This window comes from Uloborus diversus, chromosome 10 (genome assembly GCF_026930045.1).
Source record: "Uloborus diversus isolate 005 chromosome 10, Udiv.v.3.1, whole genome shotgun sequence".
Taxonomy (NCBI): domain Eukaryota; kingdom Metazoa; phylum Arthropoda; class Arachnida; order Araneae; family Uloboridae; genus Uloborus; species Uloborus diversus.
In genome coordinates, this window is record NC_072740.1 from 35,889,385 (window position 1) to 35,914,758 (window position 25,374).

Genomic DNA, 25,374 nt, shown 5'->3' on the forward strand with positions numbered 1-25,374 from the left:
AAATGATTCTTCTGCTGCATCCTGCTATCAAATGCTTAATTTTGAAAACTCTGTATCAAAGTGCATTTTTTTCTATAAAATAACATCAACTGCAACTTGATTTAAAAAAAAAAAAGAAAGAAAAAAAATTAAGCCACTGTGTTTGTCATATGAAGCCCCTTTGTTTAGGAGCCCCCTACTTTAATGCAGTATATTTTATTTATTTTTTTTCAAAGAGATCAGCAATTTGACTATACAAGAACCATAACTATATTAGGAAACCTTTTAAAATTTACAAAAGGAAGAAAATCATATGTAACGTAATACAAAATTAACTTCCTTTGCAATGTAGTGTGAGCTATACTTGTGCTGTAGAACTTATTCATGTGATAATATGAATCATGTTGATATCAGCAGTAGTTGATTCAGCATAAAATAATTTCACTACTAAAATGCTATTTTAATTGCAGGTTCTTAAATTATGCTAATCAAGAAATTGTTTTAAACCATACAACTTTCACTTTTTAGAATAATGCAGGGAAACATTTTGTTCTTCCAATTATGTTGAGAGACCTTGGGTCGTGAGGGGGACCATTTCCCTTTGAGAGCTAAATATATAACCAACTTTTGAAATATTAGTAAGGATGTTTCATTGCAATATATAGGCAATGAAATATTAAACTCAGTTTTGGCTGAAGCAGCATAAACAGTCAAGTGATTAAAGTTCATAAACTCTACAGTAGAGCACAAATGACAACCAGGACTAACCAAATAATAATTCAATAGAAATGCGCCTGGAGATAACCATGACGCTATTCAATTCTAAGAATGGACATAAAACTTGGCCTCAGAAATTTCATTGAGATGGAGTTGTGAAGCAGGCTTTCCCAAATTGCATAGCTATCCTTCTAAGTAAATATCATACACCATGATTGATAAAACCCAAAAACATTCCAAAAGTACTACTTTTGATTTACTTCATATTACAAGGCATGTTTTTTAAGTAAGGTCCGTTTTGTTTTAGACACCAGTAGCTAGCACGCATACTGCAACGAACACATGCGTCATGTGCCGGCATGCCTCGGGAACATCTGCTCATTTACAGCTCTGTAGCTAACCTGCACGGTTCTGTTCTATGCTTTCATAATGTTTAAGACTATCAATTCGCCCATCACATGTGAGGTTTATGAAAGCACAGAACAGAATGGTACAGGTTAACTATGATAACTTATGTTGTTAAAACAGAAAGCCGAAAAGCTAAGTTCCATAAGTCAGTCAACAATGTTACATACTTATACACAGATGATACCACACAGCAGAAAATACAGCATTAATGTCAATGAGAAGAAATGAGCATTGGAAACTTGTTTAAAAAACTTACCAAAGATTTATTGGTCCATCGGAAACTAAAATAAGTAAATGAACAAAGAAACTAATAAGAATAAATCCTGCCCATAAATGGAGGCAGAGTTCGATAACTCTCCAACACCTACTGGACCTAACACCTTAGAGGCTAAGCAAAAAAGAAAGAGAATGATTTTAATCGTTCACTATTTATACTGAAATGCCTCCTTTGCATGTGATTGCACACCGAGAGATGCCAACCTAAAACTGCAATTTTACATGTGCCGAAAGAGTAGAGAAGTCAATCTCATTTGAATACGGATAATTTATTTCATTACACTACATTAGGAATGAGAATGCAGTTGAATATCACTTACCGACGTCTATCAAGCTACAGAGCTGAAAATGAGCACAATTGTTCCCAAAGCATGCCGGTACACAAGGCACATGTTCCCTGCTAACTACTGGTGTCTAAAACAAAATGGACCTTTTTTTAACACACCTCATGTTTGTTTTAGTTTAAAATTAATTACAGTTAGCTCTCTGTTCAACGACGCTCTATTTAACGACTTTCTCTATTTAAAGATGACTTTTTACGGTGACAGATGGCCCACTATAGTTTAAAAGCATCTCTATTTAGGGACACTTTCTACTTAAGGACAATTTTTTGGTGGTCCCTTGAAAGTCATTAAACAGAGTCAACTGTATATCACATGTGCAGCTTCAAAGACTACATTGTATTGTTTATGAAACAGAGAGCCAACTGTATATCACATGAGTAGCTTCAAAGACTACATTGTATTGTTTATTTAAGACTTTGAACATATTTTATCTGTGCACAAATTCATTTTATTCATTTTACAGATTAGACCTAGATGCATGGATAAATGATCCACCTTCCGATTCATCCTCTGAAGAGGAATGTGATGGAGATATATTTATTAAAACAGAACACAAGTAAGTAGTTATTTTCTAGCCTAGTAAGTCTTATTTGTTGTATGAATGTAACATATAACTTGTTTCTTTTTCTTTAATTAATTAGAGTATAATCTTTTTTCATAATTTATGGTAACTCTTTTTTGTACTTAATTCATTATTGTAACTAATCAAGTGTCTTTCAACCAGAAATTACTGCAGTCGAACTCACTTATAGCAAGCTGTGATCTAACGTGAACCTGGATTTAGCTAGGAAATCAGAAATCTTTGGTTGGTACAGTCAGGGTTGGCAAAGTTTTAGACATTACGGTAAAAACCAGAGTAAAAACCCTGGTTATTTACGTCCTGTTCAAAAGTTCTAATTTTTTGAACATTTATTCAATGTGAACATTCAATTTATTTACACAGTTGATTTTAATCTAGTTACCTAGTTACCTAAAAGTTGAATTCTTGATTAAAATTTCAATTTCTATGCATGAGTTTAATTTATTTATTTATTTTTTTTTATTTATTTTTTTTTTTTTTTTTGGTAATCAAATTTCCCTGTTTGTGCATGTGAGCAAATGAAAGCAGGGTTGGCAAGGTTTTTACTGTCCTGTTCAAAACCCTTGGGTCCAAAACTATTTTTTAAGAAACTATATTTTGTGAGAAAATGTCATAAGCAGAACAAAATATGTCAAAATTATGGATTTTTTGGCTATTTGATATATTTGTTCAATGTGAACATTCAAGTATAAATATATGGAACTTATTTATACAGCTGATTTTTATCTAGTTATGTAGAAATTAAATTCTTCATTAAAAATTTCAATTTGTGTGCATGAGTTTTTTTTCCCCATAAACCAAATTGTATGACATTTATGCATGTGTGCAAAAGAAAATTTTCAAAATATAGTGCAATAATTGGCTTGAATGCAATAAATTACAATTTTTTGTTGTTACAGAATGCATTATATTAAATATATGAACTAAAAAAAGAATAGCTCAAGTTTTAAAGCATACGTATTTAATCATCAATTTCTTGTTCTTTAATCTATGATTTAAAAAATAATTTTTGTTTAAACATCATGTAAAACTCTTTTGCACAAACCATAAAAAACAAAGTTTTTTTCCACCTAAATATTGCACCTTTAATAACATTCCTTTGAGGGTATCTGGACGTAGTCCCGACAGCCGAAATACTGACAAGCCAAAATCTCGACAGCTGAAATCTCGACAAGCTAGAATCCCGATGGGGTCGAAATCCTGACAAACCAAAATCCGGACAGGGTCGAAATCCCAAGAAACAAAATCCCGACACAGTAGACATCCCGACAAGCCAGTAGCCCAACAGTCGAAATCCTGACAAACCAAAATCCCATTTGGCTGTCCAATATCTAGGGCTGCAGAAATCGGAGTCGGCTGGTTTTGGGGTTGAGGAGTCGGTGTCGGGAGTTAAAGGTTTAAAATTTCAAGAGTCGGAGTTGGTCATTTTCCCTCAAAGTCTGAAACTCTGCCAGTGCTGGCGGAGTCAGACTGGTTTTGGGGTAGAAGAGTCAGAGTCAAAGGCTCTAAAATTCCCGGAGTTGGAGAAGTAGTCCATCATTTTTCCTCAAACTCTGCAACAATCCCAACAGGGTTGAAATTCCAATAAGGCCTAGCAGCCCCTCAACTAGTAAATTTTCACTACGAAATTTGCAAATGAATGCTAATTCAGTTTTTATTTAATGTCCCCAGTATTTACAGTTCTACAAAGAAAAAAATCTAGTATTTAGTTAAAAATTGTCTTTTATTAAGCAAAATTGAGTGTTTGTATTTAGATTTTGTCTGGATATTGGCTCAATCGGGATTCTAGCTTGTTGAGATTTTGAATATGTCGGGAATTCTGGCTTGTCGGGATTCTGCCCAGTCGGAATTTCGGGCCTGTCAGGATATCGGGCAATCAAGATACCGTCTGTCGGAATTCTGGCTTGTTGGGGTTTGGGCTGTCAGGATTTCGACCCAGACCCCCTTTGTGTTATAAATGAAACTGAAATTAGTTTTCTTGGTAGTGTTGTGAATTTCCTTTCATAACTCTACCAACTGTTACATAAGGAAGTTTTTATATAATAGAGTTATTGGCATTTTTTTTAAAGATATTTTTAAATGAACATTTTAGACAAAAATATTATCCAATAATCATTAATTGAACTTCATTAATATCTATATTTATTCATCAAAAATATTGCAGTAAATATGAATTGATTAGATTATACCCCTTAACTTTACCATACTTTTGGACAGTTTTAGACAGTTTGGGAGTCCGAAACCCAACCCTATGTACAGTATTAAGTCTATGGAAGCATAACTCACTTTTAACAAGCAAACCCCACTTAAAGCGAGCAGCATTTTTGTGATTCATAAATTTTCTATTGACTTCCAGCTCAGCTTACCCTTTTCTGGGAAATTTTCTTTTACGTTCCAGATTCAATCAAAGTTTGATAAACCATAAATCCTGAGAACAGGAAATGACAGTGCTATTTTAATTTGTGGAATTAAAGAAACATTTAAAAATCATATGTGTGTATTCCTCAAAAGCAATGACTCGAGACATTCAGACAGTTCAAAGTAAAGTAACCAACTTCTTTGGTACTCTGCAGTGATTAAAAAGAAGAAACAAAGCAACTATGATGAATTTTTATGATTTTTTTCCACTAACTCATTTTTTACTAGCACTCGGTATAACAAGTAAATATAGCAATCCTTTGCGCTCGTTATAAGTGAGTTTGACTGTACTAACCAGAAAACGCAGTACTGACCAAGCTATGCAGCTCTTTCCCATTTAAAAATGCAAGCATTGGTTTGCAGTTTTACCAAATGAATCCCTTTGTTTTGTTTTTTTGAAAAAATAGGTAAAATTGGAACTTTTTTTTGCTAAGGCTTTGAAAAAAAAATTAAGATCAGGAATATGCCTATAAGCAAATTCGGATTACCTATTAAGCAACTGTTGATAATCGGATGATTAATGATCATGATAATTTTTAATACTAGATTTTCTCCATTACTGTTTTTTTTTTTTTTTTTTTTTTTTTTTCAAATTATTTCAAAACTTCATTCAATTTCTGTGAGCAAGTTTCATATTATTACTAATAAAGTTTCACTGTGTTCACTAGATATGAAAATTCAAATCTGTCATTAGTTACTTGTATTCAGCAGATGCTTTTAACTTAGTAGCTTCTTTTTACTTCCTTTTACAAAAAAGGAAGTATTGTATTCGCTAAAAAATTTTCACTCAAAAATCGGCCTTAATTTCCATTTTGCTCACCCTCGAATGAATGTTGAGTTTATTTTTCAACCCAACCACACATGGATATATGCCTAGGAACGTACAGACACCCTAAATATCCATTTTGACGATTCCAGAGTTAATTAAAACGAGTTTTCTCGTGATGTCTATATGTACGTATGTATGTGCGTATGTGTGTATGTATGTCGCATAACTCAAGAACGGAATGTCCTAGAAAGTTGAAATTTGGTACTCAGACTCCTAGTGGGGTTTAGTTGTGCACCTCCCTTTTTGGTTGCATTTGGATGCTCCAAAGGGGGTCTTTTGCCCCTTTTGGGGGGAAAATCATTGTTAATTTCAATGTAAGCTCAAGAGGTGTTATAATTTGGCGGACACTTGCCGACATTCGCCAGTCTTTTGGTCGCCAAGTTTTGTTGCCAACTTGGCGACAAATTTGGTGACAAAACTAGTGAATCACATTAAAACTGCCAATAATGAGAAAATGACATTAAATTGGAGTAAAAGGAAGTCATATGATGCACACATCAGCTCGTTTTCTTTACCATGTTGATTCATGAACTTTGTTAAAACAAACATTTCACCATTAGACTAATAAAATTGATGTTAAGAAACTTATTCCTCAGTATATTTGATTGTTTTTCTGTACTGGCATTTTGTAAATGGCAATTTTAATTTCGTTCTTACTTTCTTTTTCTTCTGTATGCAAGAAGACTATTTAAAACTTAACTAGTACTTCATTTGTATTGATTTTTTATTTTTCTGGATAATGTGAATGACTAAAATTTTTAATGTTATGTAATCATAATAAGGATTTTCAGGACTATTAGACATGAAAAGTCCAAATGATGTTGTTAGAATTTAAGGCAGAATTTGTTTGTTTTTCTGTAAAAATTGATGCTCTATGTAAAAAAAAATTGAAAAAACATGTTACTGAAAGTATTGTCCATTGCTAGCCTTTACTTTGCCCCATCTTTCTGGCAACAATTGAATCCCTCATCAGAAAAACACTTCTTTTGAGGCTATCCCAGAGTCAACATAATTGTTGGCATCTTGATATGAATGAAAGCACTGCTCAGCTAGGCCATGTATCATTAGCTGGAACAAGTGGTAGTATGAAGAGACAATGTCCAGTGAATACGGTGGGTGGTGCAGGACTTCCCACATATGTGTTCCTAAATTGTTTTCTACTGGTATTGCAGCATGTGGGCAAGCGTAGTCATGCTGCAAAATGACTTTGTCGTGCATCTGCTCATATAGCGGGCGTTTTTCTTTCAATGCTTGACTTAATTACTCTAGTTGTAATCTGTAGCAATATCCTGTGATGGTTTCAATTAATTTGAGCAGTTCATATTAAACAATACCCATCTGATTCCACCAAATGCAAAGCAGAAGTTTGGAACTATGGATATTTGGCTTTGCTGAATATGTTTAGGTATGGCCGGGTTTACCCCACAATTTTCTACACTTAGGATTATCATAGTGCATCCAATTTTCATCTCAATTACAATATGATGTGAAAACCCTTTCCTTTTCTGCCATTGAAGCAGTTGTTCATGCATGAAAATATGGCATTCGATGTATCGTGGCTTCAACTAGTATGGCACACAATATCCTAGCTTTTGAATCATTCCTAATGCTTTCATACGTTTGGAAACTGTTGTGTGATCAACCACCAAGTTCAGTTAGAACTTGAAATGAGTTTTCATGAAGTAATCCTTACAATTGTTTGCATTTCAACTTTTTTGATGCACCAGGGCACTCTTTATCTCTTCAAGATCAAAGTCATTATTTTTAAAGCATCTAATCTCTACAAGTTGTTTCAAACAGCCTGATTGCCGTAAGTCTCCACAAGAATTCTGTGAGCTTTAACTGAAGATTTTTTCTGAATGTTTTTTCTCTTGCAAATACTGTTGTTATGGCAAGACAATGTGACATACTTAAGCTATGAAAAATAAATTTTTTTACACTTCTGCAAAATAACAAAATCTGAATTTCAAGCCTGCTTATATTACTTGTCTATAGATACGTCACTATCAAATACTAGCGCAATCAGTTTCGGTAATGCAAACTTATTCAACCACCCACTTGTTCATACGTTCAAAATTTTACTCATATTTAGTAACTGCATGGTTCCCTTTCTTTTAAGAATCTTTCCCAGTAGCAAATTTTTTTAAGCTTTTTTTTAGCATATCTACTGCATTTTGTTAACTATACCTTTTTTTAATTTTATGACTGCAACATTTTCTTTCAGAATGGTTATGCAACAAGCTGCTTCAAAACGTTATGAACCATCGGAAGAAGAACTTGAAAAAGTAATTTAGTTTAATTTCAGTTACTTTCATGTTGCTTCATAAAAGTATAATTTTGTATATTATTCATAGCATTTTAAATTTATTCAATTTTTATTGCACATACACTGATATGGTGAATTCACGTGACATGTTCACGTGATAGTTCCAATCCTCACTTTGTTGACAGTTGAGGTAGTGTTAAGAATGCGTGGTTAATGTAAAGATAGCGGGAATTTCTTTTTTTTAGTGGTTCTTGTTGTGCATTCAGTTGTACAAATGCAAAATCAAGAACTAATTGCGGGAACAAAACCTTCTTCCTTTTTCTTTTGCAAAATGCGGGATCAGTGAAAACATGGTTAATCCAAATACGATGCCCTATATTATGAAAACTGACATATTTTACATGTATATATTCAGGCATAAGTGTAACTTAATTGTATTATAAATCCATGGACTCCACTAGGGGGTGTAGTTGCAACCCCCTCCCCCCCAGGCTTCTGAAAAAATTAAATTTAACTTAAAATATATGTATTTGATATTTTTTAATGTTAGGAAAATAATAAAGAATTATTTACATTAAATAGGTAAATTTAAATTCATTCTGAACAAAGGAAAAGCTACAAAATACTTCAACTACAAAGCACATCACCAAAAATATTAAAGTTGTGTTTAGGTCTATGAGTGCCAGCAGGTGGGTGCACTTCAACACCCTGGCTTTTAAAAATAAAATGTAAGTAGTTAAGAAGGGAATTACTATAAAATACTTAAAAAACTACAAACTGCATCACAAGAACTTCTAATCTCATGTTTATGTCCATAAGTATCAGCAGGGGAAACCAAACGGGGTAGATTCTTACACCCTTTGGCTTTTAAAAATAAAATTAAATGAAAGAAAAGGGGGAAACTACAAAATTATTTTTAAAAAATACATCATGAATTATATTAATCTCTTCCTCTTGTCCAGGAGCACCGACAAAGGGCAAGGGAGTGCACTCCCTCTCCTGCCTTTTGGAAAAATTGAATTTAATTTTTAAAAAAATATTAATTTGATGCTTTTAATGGTAAAAAAAGCGATATACCTTAGCTTTGATTTCCCTGAAACGATGGGCAAAAACTTCTGAAATCCCTCAGGATAAAGGCAGACCTAAACAGTTAATCACTCCTTTCTTTTTTTCTTGCAAAACTCTCTCCATTCTTATATGTTGAGAAAGTAGCCTTTGAGCAGAAAGGATGGCATTCTTTTGCAGAAATTTTCTATAGCAGACGATCTGTACCCTCAAAAAATATTCTTTAAATAGAGGTAGGTGTTAAGCCTAGCATTGCTTAGCAACTTAAGACAAAGTACCAACAATTGTTTTATTTAAATGCATTGCTTTTGAGGAGTTCTGATGAATCATTTAGGTTGTGTCAATAATCTTTTTATTTTACTTTGTTTAAAATAGGTGATTTTTTTTCCTTTTGCGTTATGTTTATAAAACTTTTCCATTGAAATGTCTATTTTCTATTTATATATGTATTTATTTATTTATTTACTTTTCTGCAGCGCCGCGAAGCTAGAAAATTTGAACAGGCTAGTAACCCCCATTACTTAAAAGCAAATGAGAAAGTAAGCGAAAACATACTTTTTTTATGTAAATATTTTATTAGATGTATTAGTTGTTACTTATGATTTAGTATTCATTTCTGATTCTTTTTAAAGTTAGCATAAATAAATGAGTGTAAATACTGCAAAAGTACTAGCCTTTTGCATATTTTTATTTGAATAAAGAAAATAAATTATTTAGTTTTTGCATTGTCTTTAGGTGGAAAGAAATTGCACGAGTTATTTTTACAATACTATCTTTTGGTTGAAAGTAAGCAGCTGTAGCCCAACAGAAACACCATTGCATTTACTTAAAATTGCATTCATAAAACCCAAAAATAGTTTTAGCAGCTTAAAGCTCTTTATCTTAATTTTTCATCACAAGAAAAAGTTAGATGCAGAAGTCTGGCTTGTGCCATTACATGCTGATGTTTTCCTGCTTCAAACACCGTTTTGTTTGATTCTGCTGTTAATGATTTAGAAAACCATAATCAAATGCAGAATGAACTTTGTCATCTTGGAGATTTTCTATTATTGGCCAAGTATTGATAAATGCAGAATGGAATTTATTACTACACTAGCTGACCCAAATTAATCTTGGTCTTTTACTTTGATAAATGTTATTAATACTGTGACTGGAACTGTGTATGGCTTGATCTGAACTTCTGCTGAGAGATAGTATCTTTCTGATTTTTCCCTTGAAAAAGCAGCTCTTAAGTGAAAAAAAAAAAAAAAAAAAAAATTTTTAGAGGAAGAAGAAGTAGCATTTGTTTGAAGCTAACATAAAATAAATTCTTGAAACTTAAAACATATCATGCACAATATGTTTGTTTTAGATGAATTATTAAGATTAAACCTGTGCAAAAGCAATGTATAAAGATAAAAAAATTTTGCAGTTTTACCTATGGAGGAGTTAGTACTTAAAAACATTAAACATATAGACAGTTTCTGTTTAAACTGTTTTAAAATCTGTTTCTGGTGTTTCTGTCTTGCACAGTTTCTACATAACAATATTGATAAACACATATACTATAATTTTGGGTGGATAAGCCGTGGTTTATATTATGGTACAATCAGTTTTTGTAATGAGGTATCCTTTTTTTAAGGTAACTGACGCTTACTTGGTCACTTTTGAAAAGCTCAGGCTAACTTCATAGATAATTCTATATGTTTTGTTATGCTTATATGGTTATTTTATAATCTCCATTCCTGCTTACATGGTGACTTTGAAAAATAATGTTTAAAATTATCAATAGGAATCATTGTTTCAAGATGCAATTTCTTGTTTAGAAATTTCTCAGTTTGTGCTTAAAAATGACATAAACTTAATTATAACAAGTACTTCTATCCCTTGTCAGAAGCAGCAGCTCACTCTATTCCTGCTTTTCTGAAGAAAAATGGTGCATTGAAAATTCAACATATTCTTTAGGTAGATACTGTCAAAGCACTGAATGTTTTGTGTGCGTGTGGATTCAGCAGCATCAGATGAACATTTTGAAGCTGTTAATGATTTAGAAATATCAATCTTATCAACTTCTTAACTGAGGCATAAATAGGCATATATTAATAAGCACTTTAAATGATAAAAAATGTTCTAATTCATCTATAAGTTTTCTCCATCAGTTCTCATGTTAAACATTTTCTAAATTGTTGTAGAAAGTTCAGTTAAGTAAAACAAAGGAGTTGCTCTATTAGCATAGTTGTTCTGCTGAACTTTTTAAAATAACATGTTTAGACATCATACACAAGATAATATGCATCCAACAGTTACAACAGAGGGGAAAATGTCCTCTCATGGGACGCATAGTCACCCCATATTTATAAGGTCACTTTTGTATTGTCCCATAAAGTTTGACTATCAGAACAAAATGTTTTATATTTGTGCAATATGTTGAAAACACTCGAAATAAAGCTGTTAGAATTGTAGACACATGAGAACAAAAATGAGCTTATAGAGGAAAAGTTTTTATCACATAACTTTTAATTCATAAGTTTATTTCTTTGCTACCTCAAAACAGGTGACTGTAACTCTTTTGCTTTTTATATTTTTTGCATTGTTTTGTAGTTTTTAAATTAATATATCTAGTGTAAATCTGCATATAAAGTTTATTTGCAGTGCTTGTTTTTCTTTAAATTACAATTTTATATTTTTAGACTACTACAGGATTGCTAACTGCTCCGCATTTTGCGAGTTGCTCCACAAAAATGGCGATACTCCCCAATTCGTCTGAGAAGTTATTTTACTCCGCATTTCTCAGCCGAACGTTTTCTATCTTATATTTTGCCATTTTATCATAACAAACATGTAAATATGGGAAATTAAAGGTGCTTATACCTAAAGATTGAATTGCATTAAAAGCTGTTTTATTAATTAAAAAAATATATTTTTTTATGCAAGTGCTTAAAATCATTAATAAAGTTCTAAAAGAATCTTAGATAATCTGTTTTTGTTATTTTTATTGATTTTTATACAAAATACCGAATTGCAACGCAAAATTTTAAATTGCTCCTTAAAATCGAAGCCAAGGTTGGCAACCCTGCTACTAAATCTTAATGCATGTGTACATTGTTGTGTCTACCCTATGTGTGTAAAAGCAGTTTATTTATTTATTTTTATTTTTAGCTAATGTGTTTTTTTTCCAATTGAGAGTTTGTAATTTGATTCATTTTAATGCAGCTACAAGATGTTTTTATTTTAAATAATAATTTTTTCTTTTACTGTTGCTTCTTCTTTTAAATTTAGAATGCAGATTTGAATTCTGTTAATGATATACCTGTTGCTCATATTGATTTATCAGTTCCACTTCACATACCAGGTAAGTCTGGATTTCTCATCAAAAGCGTTTTCAGAGTTTAAAAGTATTGAATAGGGATTAGATACATTTGAAGCTTTTAAATGATAGTTGATCCCATAGTGTAATTTGCAGTAATCAAATTTGATTTATTTTAAATGAAAAAAAAATTCAATAAAAAACTAAACCTTATATACTATGTAGTTTTTCTTAAAAGTTTAGACCAGTAAATAAAAGGATCAAACATTTAAAATGTTGATTATTAACTCCATGAAAAATAAAAATTTAATTTCTTCTGCTCGACTCCAAAATCCGAGAAAAACAGCTTGCGATCTGAAAGTACTAGATTTTCACAAATCATAGTAAAGATGACTGCAAAAAATTTGCATTGTACACCTTATCATTCAGTGCAGTATATAGTCTGAGTAAAAACGTTAGGGCCAGTAGACGTTTTTTTGAGAAATCGGATCTATCTTAAACTGAGGATCAAAAAAATTGTTTGAGTGTTGATTATTAACCTTAAATACAAGTAAAAATCATTTGTAAGTGTTTCATTGTCAGGAAATATTACAGATCAATATTTGAGCCTGAGTAAAATCTTATTTAGGAGCCATTTCTTTGAATTTCTTCAATTATTCTTGTTTTCATGGATGAAACTAGTTTTTGACAAAGTTTGGGTTCTGTTTTATACCATTCATTTTAATTAGTAGATTTCAGTTCTATAGGTGAAGTAAAATGTCTTCCATTTTCGTAAATTCTTCTTGCTAAGTCAACTCATAAGTTCTCAATTGGGTTGAGATCTGAAGACAAAGCTGGCTATTTCAATGTTTCAACATTGTCGACTTAGAACCATTTTTTTTTTGTACCATTACCCGAATGTATAGGTGCATTATTTTGCTGATATTTCCAGGTTTCTCCAATCATAAATTAAACATTTGGTAAAAGATGACTTGCAAGGATCGCTTGATTTGCTTGTGAATTTATTTTACCTGAAACGAACGTAACAAAGTCCAGACCACTGTAAGTTGCGCACCCCCAAGTCATGACAGAGTCACCACCTAATTGGTGCTTGGAAAATATTTCTTTTTCTTTTCGTAAATCATGCCAATAGTTCTTCCATATGTCTGATCCAACCAAACTCCACATCCTTTTGTCTGAAAAATTATCCTAATCCATTGATTATCCCACCTTTTTACTTCCTGGCTCAAGTTCAAACGCTCTATTTTGTGCCTATTCAGAAACTAAGACTTTGCCAATTTTGCCGAATAGTCCGACAAAATTTTCCGAATAATGAAATTTTTAGGAGATTACAGTGACCTCCCATCAGGGTGTCCCTGTCGTCACTTAAAGATACTACCTTGGACTCGTTTTATAAATAATTTTGTCAATTGAGTCCCAATCTGATTGAAATTTTCATATACCGCACAAATAAATGTGCACAAAAAATTGTGCAGAAACAGGTTTGAGTGTAGTGTACCTATATCATTTTTCGACTAACATTTAAACCTGTGGTCAGAATAAGTTTTGTGGTTGAGTACTTTCCAATTGTAAGTTTGCAAACTTTTCTTTCATCATGCGAGAAAGCTTCAGGTCTTCCATCAATTTAAAAAAAAAAAATTCCTTCATTTAAAAAAAATAATGACCACAGTCTTCGATCTTCCTTTTTTTTTTTTTTTTTTTGCAATAGTACAGCTACTTATCCCCGTTGAAGAAAAAGCTTCAATCTGCCCTCTTTTGTTATCAGTTAACTTCTTACCTTTGAAGTCTTCACAAAAAACAGCAAAACTTCGAAGAAATTAATTACAAAACTGTAAGTTAAAGGGTTTCCACAATCTTGTTTACTGCAGAATTTATTCCAGTATATGTTCATTTAATTTTCAAGAAATACTTAATATTTTTACACAGTCTGAAATGCAGTCTTTGAATGCACCAGTTTTTCTAGTAATTGCATGCTTTACAAATCCTGCCTGTTGTGTTATTTCTTACCAAAGAACATTAATAATAAAATATTAAAATACCTTTAATCTCCTTTTCCCATTTTCTCAAAATTTTTTACCGACCTGCTCTAAAAAATTTAATAACATAAATATTTATAGCAAAGAGAGACTTAAAGGGAGGGGGATGTTCCCCCTAAATTATTTGTACAAATACAATGCAAATACAAATGTGATAACCTGCAACAGGCTGTGGACCTAACTAGGGTGTTCCTAGTCGATTTATTAGTCCCCAATGAAGATCAATGGCCCTCTTAAAGCTATCCACCCCTTTGCTCATTACCACCTCTTACGGTAAGCTCTTCCAAGTGCCCACAACCCTACTTAAGTAGTAGTTTAAAAATCATTAAATCAATCTTTTTTTCCCAAGATTTTTTTTTCACAACTATTTTCACTTAATTTTTGGTGTAAAATCAGAGCATCAGCCTTACTTGTGTCAGCTCTGAATCTGAAAATATTTTCTTGTTGTAAAAAAAATCTTGGAGGTGTCAACCATTGCATAGGAATCGCACGTTGGGTCTTCAGTAAAGAAACTTATATTCATAAACATAATTAAGATTGAAAAGGAAATTAAATTCATTAATAATATAGCATTTGTTTTTACAAGGGTCATTCAATTGTTAAAGAGACAAACTAACCTGGAGAAAAATCTCTTTCTACAAAATAGGGCTTTTCCTACTTTTCAACATAAATTCTCTCGACATTTAGGCACCTGTCATACATTTGGGGCTCACAATTATGAAAATGACATTTAAATGTTATGTGTATATCATGTTCGTTCACAAAAGACAGGTCCTGTTCGCTTAATTGGACCATTTGGTTTTTATCACCAAAATGGTCCCATCCCAATGTGGTCCTATTAAGCAGAATCAACTGTGTATATATATATATACTAGCTGACCCAGCCACGCGTTGCTGTGGCAAAGAAGTTGGATTAAAATAAACTTTTACTTATTATTTTGATAGAATCAAACAAATTTTTTAATACAGCTTAAAATAGTATAGCCGATTTTAAAACATAAGAGATTGATAATGGGCGTGATTCAATGTCAAAACGATTCATAAATGTTCCTGGAAAATTATGGGCAGCTGATGTGTCCAATTTCTGGCAGTAACATGTCATGCCAAAACCCGGAAAGTTTTCCGATAAAAGTAAATAACCTTCCTGAAATTATCTCGGAAGCCTCTTGAAAAATTCTAAGATCTTCCCGTTCGAAGCTAGTCGTGTTTCTGGAACTTTAGTGTAAACTTAGGAAGGGATAAAAAAAAAAGCTTAGCATCTTTCTGATTTATTAAGGAACTTCTATAAGCAGTAATGCAAACATAGCCAAAGCTTAACCAGAACTGCAAGCAAGTATCGAAAATTTTTACTCAGTAACGTTTCGGATTTTTTTTTTTTTTTTTGCAGTGCAGGCTGAAGAAAGTACTTATTGAATTCAGTAAGTACTAACTAAATTTTCTATGGAAAAAGCATTATACTTACGCTTAGTAAATTTTGTAAGTATGACTTCGGCCAAAAAAAAAAAAAAGCAAAAATAACTTGAAAGTGATAGTAAATATCGAAACTGATTTCAAAATAACCGAATGTAGAAACTAAGCGTAAACCACCATACACTTTTAGATTCTACACTACATTTTATTCACCTCAACTTTCTCTATAGTTTGTAATCAATAACTTCTTTACAAAATACACTAACTAAATTAAAAACATATAAAAATTAAATTTTTTCAATGAAGTAGATAACATTGACTTCGAACTATTGTTTCTATTATTTGAAAACTGAAAACTGTCTAAGCACTAAGTTGTGCACAATGTTCTTGCTTAACCAGCCTTTTGTTAATACGAAAAGTATAACTTTCCACTTGTGAGTAGGCGATATATGGTTGCCCAGGAGAGAAATATTTATGTTTCAAGTCCAAACCGAAAGAAGACATTGTTTGTTCTTGAGATCTATTTATGGTCTTTGCAAAAGCTAAACGAATCAAAAATTGAAGCCTTTCAAATGTGTTTGGAAATTATGACGCTATTAATGGATTACGTGGCAACACAAATATTTCTCCTTTAAACTTTCCCGTCAAAGTTGTTGACTTTTGATGAAGAAACGTGTACCGTTGCGTAATTTAGGTGGGTTTAAATCGCGAAAAAGAATAAATTGTTGAGCCAATTTTCAACCGGAAATCGTGTAGTCGCATTCCTGGTGTATCCAGTGAATTTAAAAATTCAGTTGGAATGTTTACTGCTTTGTTTTCATCGACAACTGTATAGGCTTGTTCAGTAACAATGGGGAGCTTTTTTTTTTTCCAGCCGTCAATAATGGCTCATTATTCGCAATATTTGTAGCTAAGACAGCGTCATTTCTCTGTTGTTATACGTTACAAATCAGTGTTAACTAAGTCGGTGCCCCAACTATCAAGTGATGGCATATCATAATAACTAAGTGGCAAATTTGAAATTGAAATGCAAAAACCTTCAGTTAAAACTAAAGCTTCATATTCATCTCTGGTGTAAAATCTAGATTTGGACATTTGTGTGTTTGTTAAAATTTATGAAATACGTCTTCAAACGTGAAAGTTATATAGTTTCTCCTTAAAAAATGATGATTGTGTTGGATAGTATGTCGTCAAAATTGTTTTAAACAGTTAACGAATACTGTTTCTTCTTATGTCCAACCTGCATTAGAAAGTGTCAACTCCCAATTACTTTGTGCGACCAATAAATACAATTTGCGACATGCATCGGGATATGTATTTGACAGTCGACAATTGACGATCCCAAATATTCCTGTCTGTTCGGGAATGTTTACCAAAAACAAAACTGCTACAAAACCAGCGCGATTACAGAGGCAATTATGACTTTAAAAAAATTAAATTTATCTGGGAATAGACTCTCAAATAGTTCACTTTTCGTCTCAACGGCAGTGTAGAAATTGTCTGGCTATTTGTTGTACTGTATATTTTAATACAGTTCAATTTCACCGTTTCCAATACCCAGCAATTGCTTAGAAAATACTTGTGCGATTAGATTATTTTGCGTTTATACTCGCATGTTCATGGTCAATCGCATTATCTCGACATTACGCTATAAAAACGATTGTTTTAAATATGCGTTGATTTCATCGGAATAACTGGTAATGTCTGCCGGAAGTCCCCAGACAGTATTCAGACAATTTCGCCTAAAAGTTTATCGTTGCCGTTCAAATCTTGCACAATCCTATGATGTTCTTCGAATGAATGCTTTTACTCATGAGCCATAGTACACTTATCCCAAATTATAATTTCACTCTCTTGCAACACAACAGCCATACCACGTTTTTTTTTTCTTTAATGTTACACCTTGCGTTTTGTTTGTTATGAATATCTAATAGGCAACTTTAAAGCTGAATGTGCTGTTCGTCTACCATCTAAAAAAAGTAGCAGCAATGCCTGACGATGCAATTGTCACTACAATTTTCTGTTGCGAACGTATCTTTGCAAGAATTAATGATATTAAAAATCTCTTGGGGAACAAAATAAAGAAAATAATTGTTTTCCGCTTAAATTCATTAAACTTCCTGAAATTAACATGGAATATTTTTGAAGAATTCAGTAGTCTTCTTGGTTAAAGGCAGTTATGATTCTGGCACCTTCAGAGAAGCCTAACGCAGGTTTAATATAATAGCCTGGAACCTTCGTGCTTTTCTAAGAAATTTCTCAAAGCATTAATGCACGCATTGCCAACGCGAAGATAGACTATCAAGCAAGTAGCTCGTATGTAACTCCTCTGCAACTCTTGCAAAGCTTCGTGATCCAGATATCTTTTCGCACTCATTGGGTGTTGCGTCAATCTGGACGAACCCTAATCGCTCCGAAACCGATACACGTATTAAATGCGTTTAGTTAATCTTGATACTGGTGGAGAAAAATATTTTTCACAACGGTGTGAAATCTGCAATTTGTAGCAATTCAAGGAAACGTTTTGAAAAATATAGTTGATTTTCTCAGGAAGTGAATAATAACCTGTAATATCACGAAACGTTATATGGAAATTCTAAGCAACATTTCTGAGTTTTTTTATCATGGTGTTTTCAGCAGTAAGTCATACGATGTTAGAGTTATATCGATTAATTAAATAACACCGCCATCTATTAAGAATTTTTAGAACTAAACAATTAATTCACACTATTATTGCATAATAAATATGAAATTTGCAATAAAAAATTATAAAAACTATCCTATCTTTTAAGTTGGACCAAATGACACATAGATATGAAATTTGAGAAAAATCGGTTGAGTAGTTTCGGAGTTTACCACGAACAAACATCGTGACACGAGATTTTTATATATATAGATATATACACACTTTTCACTTTTTACTCCAGGGTCCACCGTATCTACCACTATTTGTGGTTCAACCAGTTGGACGGGACCCTGAAGACAGCTCTGATTTTTTGATCCAAACCAGAAGCCGAGCAATCCCTAGTCCAACACCCCCAGAGGTATCGTTTCACTTGGAGGAGTTTGTGACCTTAATGTCCTCCCCCCCCCCCCCCCATCGAACCCGGGACCCTCCTGTCACAAGTCGGATGCCCTACCGATCAGGCCATCACAGCCCTATACATATATATATATATATACACAGTTGGCTCTCTGTTTAACGACTTTCAAGGGACCACAAAAAAATTATCCTTAATTAATCTTTAAGTAGAAATCGTCCTTAAATAGAATGCTTTTAACACTATAGTGGACCATCTCGGACCGTGAAAAGCTGTCATTAAATGGAGCGTCGTTAAACAGAGAGCCAATTGTGTGTGTGTATATATATATATAATAGTGAAGGGTCAAAAATCTGCACAGCTTGGGAGAAGTGGTTGTGCAGATTTTCGGATTTTGCCAATTTTAGGCCATGAAGAAACTAACTTTAATCGGTATCTTAAAATTGAAGTAATAAAACAACAATAAAAACTTAAAAATAGTCATGAATTGCTTCATAAGATCATGGAATAGTTTATAATCATTTTTTAAAAATTATGATGACTAATTCTTTTAGCTGTTATTTAAAAAACTTTTAAATCCAAAAGTAATAATTGCTCTTGGAGTAACCACCACTACAAGGAAACAAAAGCCAATAAATGGTGCCAGTTTGGAAATACTTGGTATTTATTTTCAATATTTAAGTCATTTGTTTTCAATTTGAATGCTCAAAATCAAAAAATCGGAAAAAATCTTGTATTTTGGACATTGGCCATTTTGGGTCATTTTGTCGTGCTCCCCTGTGTAATGTATATTTATGCATTATCAAGACTCTTTCTCTTTTTTTCATTGTTTTTAATCAAGATGTTATGTTTGTTTGTATAAATAGTTCCCCTTTAATTCATTTTATTAATTGTACTCATAATTTGATTTTATTATTGAAAAATGTTTGGTCAATTCTTCTGTATTTTTGAGAAGAGAGGTCTAATCATTTGATTTTACTTTGTTTTTTATTATTTCTTTAAACGTTTTTTGTAACATTATTTTCATTATCTCTTTAAATTTATTATGCATGAATCTAGCAAAACATGTAGAATGTTATGCTATATGTTAAAAGACAAACATTAATTTTCAATACTTCCCTTGAAAATTTAGAAACATTTGTATACCGTAATGAACGAAGATATCAAGCAACTTTGAACTTCTTATATTTTGAAATGGAATTGTATATATTAGCAGAACTTGTGTTTGATAAAATTGTTTGATGATTTAGATCATATTTTTGTTTTTGTAGGCCTTATTTCTTCTGAAAAATATTTAAGTATTGATAATGGTATTTCAACTAAAAAACACAGGAAAGTTAAAAGGAAAAAGAAAAATAAGAAACAGAAAGCACCTACCGAAAGTGAAGAAGATATTTCTCCATTACATGTTGTAAACATCATTGAGGGAGAAATGCCAGATGGTGCTAGAACAAGTGGTGATGAAGATGATCGTAATGTTGACGATCCACATCGGGCTCTTGATATAGACCTGGAAGAGTAAGTATTTCTAATTGTTTTATGCCCAATTAATATTTTTTTTCAAAATTAGGAATCTTAAGTTGTTATGACATATCGCTAAATCACAACCTCCAAAGATGGCAAGAAAGAGGCAAATGGCTCCAAAGTTCCATTTGGTGAGTAAAGTGAGAAGGGGGCATAACCCTCTAAGTTGTCAAATATTTTTTGTTTGCAAATTAATTAATGGGTCATTATTTAATCACCTAACATAAAGTGTCACATTGATAAGACATGAGGTTCTGTAGAAGACCTTTTTTTGAGTTCTGAGAGAAAATTTTTTGAACCATTGTAATAGGACAACTGCATGAAATTTACAAAAAAGTAAGGTGAACCTAACATCCTAAAGGTTATGAAGGCATCTTCTAATAGGGGTGGCTAGACCACATTTTTTTAATATAAAAATGCGTTCCCCACAAAAATAATCACCTTCTCCAATATTGAAAAAAAACGCCCTAGATCAAGATCCCCTGTAAAATGGCTGGATGGGGTAGAAAACAACTTAAAAGTAATAGAAGTGAGCTGATGGAGTGCCATTGCACAGGATAGGGTTAGGTGGAAAAACCTGTTGAGACAGTCTTGGCCAGCAACAGGCTGTACTACCAGCGAAGAAGAAGAACTTAAAAGTGTTCCGAAATTTGAATTCAGCAGATATTTATTCATGTAGAAAAGTTATAACATTAGTAGGAGTCATTATTAGAATACAATTTTATCTACTAATAATTTTTTGCTGTAATGATGTGTCTTTCACATTGATATCTTTTCTTTTCAAATTTCAGAATTGTTAATACCCGAATACATAAAATAAGAAATAACGTGTAATAGCACAAAAATGCAGATTAGTAAAGTGATGAGTTTTGGGGGTACGAGAAACCTTTATCTATACAAAATAAGTGAGTGTGTGAATAAAAAGACTTAAAGGTAAGAAGACATCCAACAAAAGCTTGTTCGATGTCTTTTCAGCCATAAACTCACTTATTTTGCATTGAAAAAGGGTTCCTTGTAGCCCCAAAACATATGGCTGCAATAATCTGAATCTTTGTGCTATTATACGTTGTTATTTATTATTTTACTCTTCAAGCACAAAGGTATTTACTCCACCATAATATATTTTAAACTAATTGCATGGTTTCAGCATTATTGTGGACATTTTCCCTCCGTTGAAAAAAACACACTTAATGATGTCAACTGTTAAAGAAAAAGACTGTATATAATTTTACACTGCTTTTTGCTTTATAGCAGGCAAAGCTTGAACAATTTTTCCTGTAAGACATAGTCCTGGTTATTATATTTTTACGAATGTACATGAATGTAGTTTTCTTTACTTAAAGGTGCACATAAAAAAAAGATGAGATTAAGAGCAATAATCTGAGAGAATGTCACGGCTGTGATTCATGCCATCTCAGATTTTCTCCGAAAATATACCAACTGTTACTTATCTTATTAAAAGACTAAATCCATAATTTTTTGTTCTGAAGTTGAGTTGTTCCTTTTGTATGGGCCAATACAGCTTGATAATCGCGGCATCAAAAAGTAAGCGGATTTTTGAGACACGGAAATTGCTATGAGCCACAACTCTTTCTACAAACTGTCTGCCTCCATTTTTTTTTCGGTTTGAAACATAGAAGGGTCTAACTTTATACAACAAATGATAAATTTGATACAAGTAGTATCCATAAGGTTAATGAAGGTCACAAAAAAGTGGCATTTTCAACGTTTTGTAGCATTTTTGAGGTCCAAAAACAGCTCGCATCTTTCAGTTGAACAGTCTGCAGAACGGAACCAAATGATAAGAGATTGATTGATTGACTTGCTATTTAAGCAGTCTCAATTACTCCCTAAGCAACGACGTGACATCAAAATTTGCATATGTTGCATCTCATAGCAATTCAACTCAGTTAATCTTTTAACTGTTGCTATTTTTGAATTTACTTTCTGCAATGCTATCAGCAAAAAGATCCTCAACTCTTGAGGCCTGACGTCACTTCTGCGGATGGGCAAAACACGTGATCAATCTGTTGGGTGTTTAGACACATAGGGTATTTTCGCTCACTCGCCGGTTTTATGACCATTTAAAACGGGAATCTATTTCTAGGGTAGTTTGAATTAAAAAGTAAGTTTAAACATTTTTAAAAACTTTCTAGCTTTTTATGAAATTGCTCCAAGAACATTAAAATTATATAGACTTGTGCCAACATGCACCTTTCAGTTGTCACTACAAAAGTAGAGTCGTTTGAAATGCAAGTAAAAGCACTATAAAAATGTATAAATTATTCAGGCAAGTTAAAAGTGCTTTCAGTTAAGTTAGGCCAAAATATGGAAAATGTCAAATTTTACCGATATTCAAACTGTCATAACTTTTTGTGCGAACAACATATTGAAATAATTTCTTTGCCATTATTATACTTTACAATGTGTCTTACTACAGCAATAAAATCCATTGAGGCGAAATGCTTTAAAAAGTGTGTAGATGCTAATTATATTGATTTTGAAAAAGCTTTTGACAAGGTACCGTATGTTGCTCTTCTCAGCAAACTAGCTGATATGGATCATTCTTCAAAAAGTGACTTTTTTGTCACACGGCTTTTACAGTAAAAACTTTAAGGAACAATTCATTTAACAATGATTTTTAATTTCATCAATAATATGTCTATTTAAACCTGCCAACAATTTTTTAATAATTTTTATTTTAGTGTATTTTTGGTTCACAACACGTGAATTCTCACTCCGTGGCATGTCACACACCTTGTGTGACTGTTTATGTTGCTTAATAAGTTGTTTAATTAAAGATTTATTATTATTCCTTTCACAAGTGTCTTAAATACTAATTGTTTAAGTATATTAATTTTTTAATATTGTATTTTAGTTCGTTTTAGAAAGACAAGGAGTCATGTCGCACAATTAATTCTCACCTCCATTACCTGAACACAAAATGCCATTCCTCAGTAACACGTGGCAGTAATGACATCAAATTTTATTTTCCATGATACAAGGGTTGTTTATTTTCAGCCATAGTTGAAGTTGTGAGATTTTTGTTGAAAAACATGAAGATAGATTTTGCTTTAAAAACTTTGTATGGTTATTCTGACTTCTCATCTCCGTGAACCTGAATTTCAATGATGTAAATTAATGTAAAAAAAGAAGTGAACATGTTCTCATATGCTTAACATGTGCAGATTGTAGCAACGAAGAAGAAAAAAATTTCTCTGAAAAATGTATCCACTAGGCCTATATTAAAAGAAAATTCCTCACCTCCGTGACCAACCTTAACAATGTCATTATTTCTGAAAATAAATGATGGAGGGGAAATACATCAATAATAGGCTTTCTACCCAAATTATAAATTGCCAGTATATCCTCAAATTTACTCAATACTATTTTTTACATACATTTGAACTACTAATGAAGCCGTACTTTAATTAAAAGAGCTTAATATTACATTCCCACTAATCATTAAACTAGCTGATTGTTTGCGTAATTAACAAAATTATTACTTTGATACTAAATTGGCCTCGATTTATAAATATTAAAAGTTTTTTCTTTTTTTTTTATTTCTATGAACAAGAAATTTTTTTTTTAAATTTATTTTAAATTTATGGGTAAAATAATTTTAACTCAGCTGGGCCGTTGTTTATGGTTACTTCTAGTAGGTAACACTATCATATAAGAATGAAGAAAAAGGAAAACAAAAGTTTTCGAAATTGAAAAATATTTTCGTTCAAAAGTTGAATTTTCTGTAGAATGACCCATATAGAAATAGGAGGGAAAACTTTACTGTGGGTTAGGAATTGGCTGACTAGGAACAAAGAGTTGTTGTGAGGGGAAATCATTCTAAATAGGGCTCGACCGATGGCATTTTTTGGCCGATGGGCCGATGCCGATTGTTGGCCGATTGTTCAAAGATGGTCAATGGTCGATTGCCGATTGTTTTCCTCCAAATGGCCGATTGCCGATGGCCGATGGCAAAAAAAAAAAAAAATCTAATGGAAGTAAATTGATAAGATTGTCAGGGATTTAAAGGATCATTTATTCACTTCAAGTTCTACGAATAAGGACTTGTAATCAAATTTCTATTTTACGATCACCCAATTTAAACTTCACAAGTTTTTTCGGCACATCTGTACACGCATATGTTCCAAAGAACATATAGATGACCAAAATATCCATTTTGAACACCCCCTCAGTTAATTATCGCAAGTTCTCTTGTGACGTCTTCATACGCGTAAATATGCGTCACTCAGAAACGTTATGAAATAGTGAGTTGAAAACTCATACGTACATAGTACGATCTAAAACTTTGAGGGCAAGCAGTATAAAACCTTACCCTGAATAGTTCACATTACCGAAGCACATCTATCTACAAAATAATCACCTTGAACGACTATGCACTTCTGCCAACGTTCGTATAGCTTTTAAAAGCACTGCTAGCAGCCATTTTTCGGAACCTCCTGTAAAGCCTCTTGCGCTGCTGCTTTAACTTCATCGTGGGGAAGAAGGCGACTTTCATGTTGAGTATGCATGGTTTGATTGATCAATGCTCTGATATGACAAACAAATAACATAACGTTTCGTCGGACTTAGCTCCGTGTGACTCTTACCTGTTCCCAGCAAAAAAACATTTGCATGGACGCCGCTTTCTTCCGTCAGGAGAAGATAAAGCTGCATCATAGTAGGTTGCGAAAAAGACTTCCAGGAGCATTTCCAAAAGTTATATGAACACTGGCAGAAGTACATAGTCCCTCAAGGTGACTCTTTGAAGGTGGATGTGCTTCGGTAATGTGAACTATTCTGGGTAAAGTTTTATACAGCTTCTCCCCGAAATTTTGGATCGTACTATGTACAATCTATATAGGATGTAGTTATGCTTCTCTTTTCTGACTGTTGTTTGATGATAGAGAAAGAACAACAGCCAAAAAAAAAAAAGGAAGGAAAATAAAGCACTGTTTAATAACCAACTGATTTTTTTTTTTCTGAGTGAACTAAGATTTCAGCAATATTGTAATAATGTATGGATTATTTACACTATACATAGTTAAAAAACTTTAAATTATGTTGTTTAATCATTCAAAAAAAATTAAGAATAAAAATATGAAACCGTCAACAAATTACGCAATTAAAGTGGAAAGATTGCACGTAGATATTTTTTAGTCATGAAATTAAACAAAAAAAGGTAACAGATAAAT

The 25,374-nt window shown here is 32.5% G+C and overlaps 1 protein-coding gene across 1 annotated transcript in view; it reads left to right on the forward strand.

The window, feature by feature from the left end:
* Nucleotides 1-25,374, forward strand: part of LOC129231871 (AP-3 complex subunit delta-1-like) — a 189,039-nt gene that overhangs the window by 134,787 nt on the left and 28,878 nt on the right. The window contains exons 18-22 of the mRNA XM_054866261.1: nucleotides 2,188-2,280; nucleotides 7,776-7,836; nucleotides 9,359-9,421; nucleotides 12,141-12,213; nucleotides 19,927-20,173. Coding sequence (XP_054722236.1) covers nucleotides 2,188-2,280; nucleotides 7,776-7,836; nucleotides 9,359-9,421; nucleotides 12,141-12,213; nucleotides 19,927-20,173 — 537 coding nt within the window. The remainder of the gene's footprint in view (nucleotides 1-2,187; nucleotides 2,281-7,775; nucleotides 7,837-9,358; nucleotides 9,422-12,140; nucleotides 12,214-19,926; nucleotides 20,174-25,374) is intronic.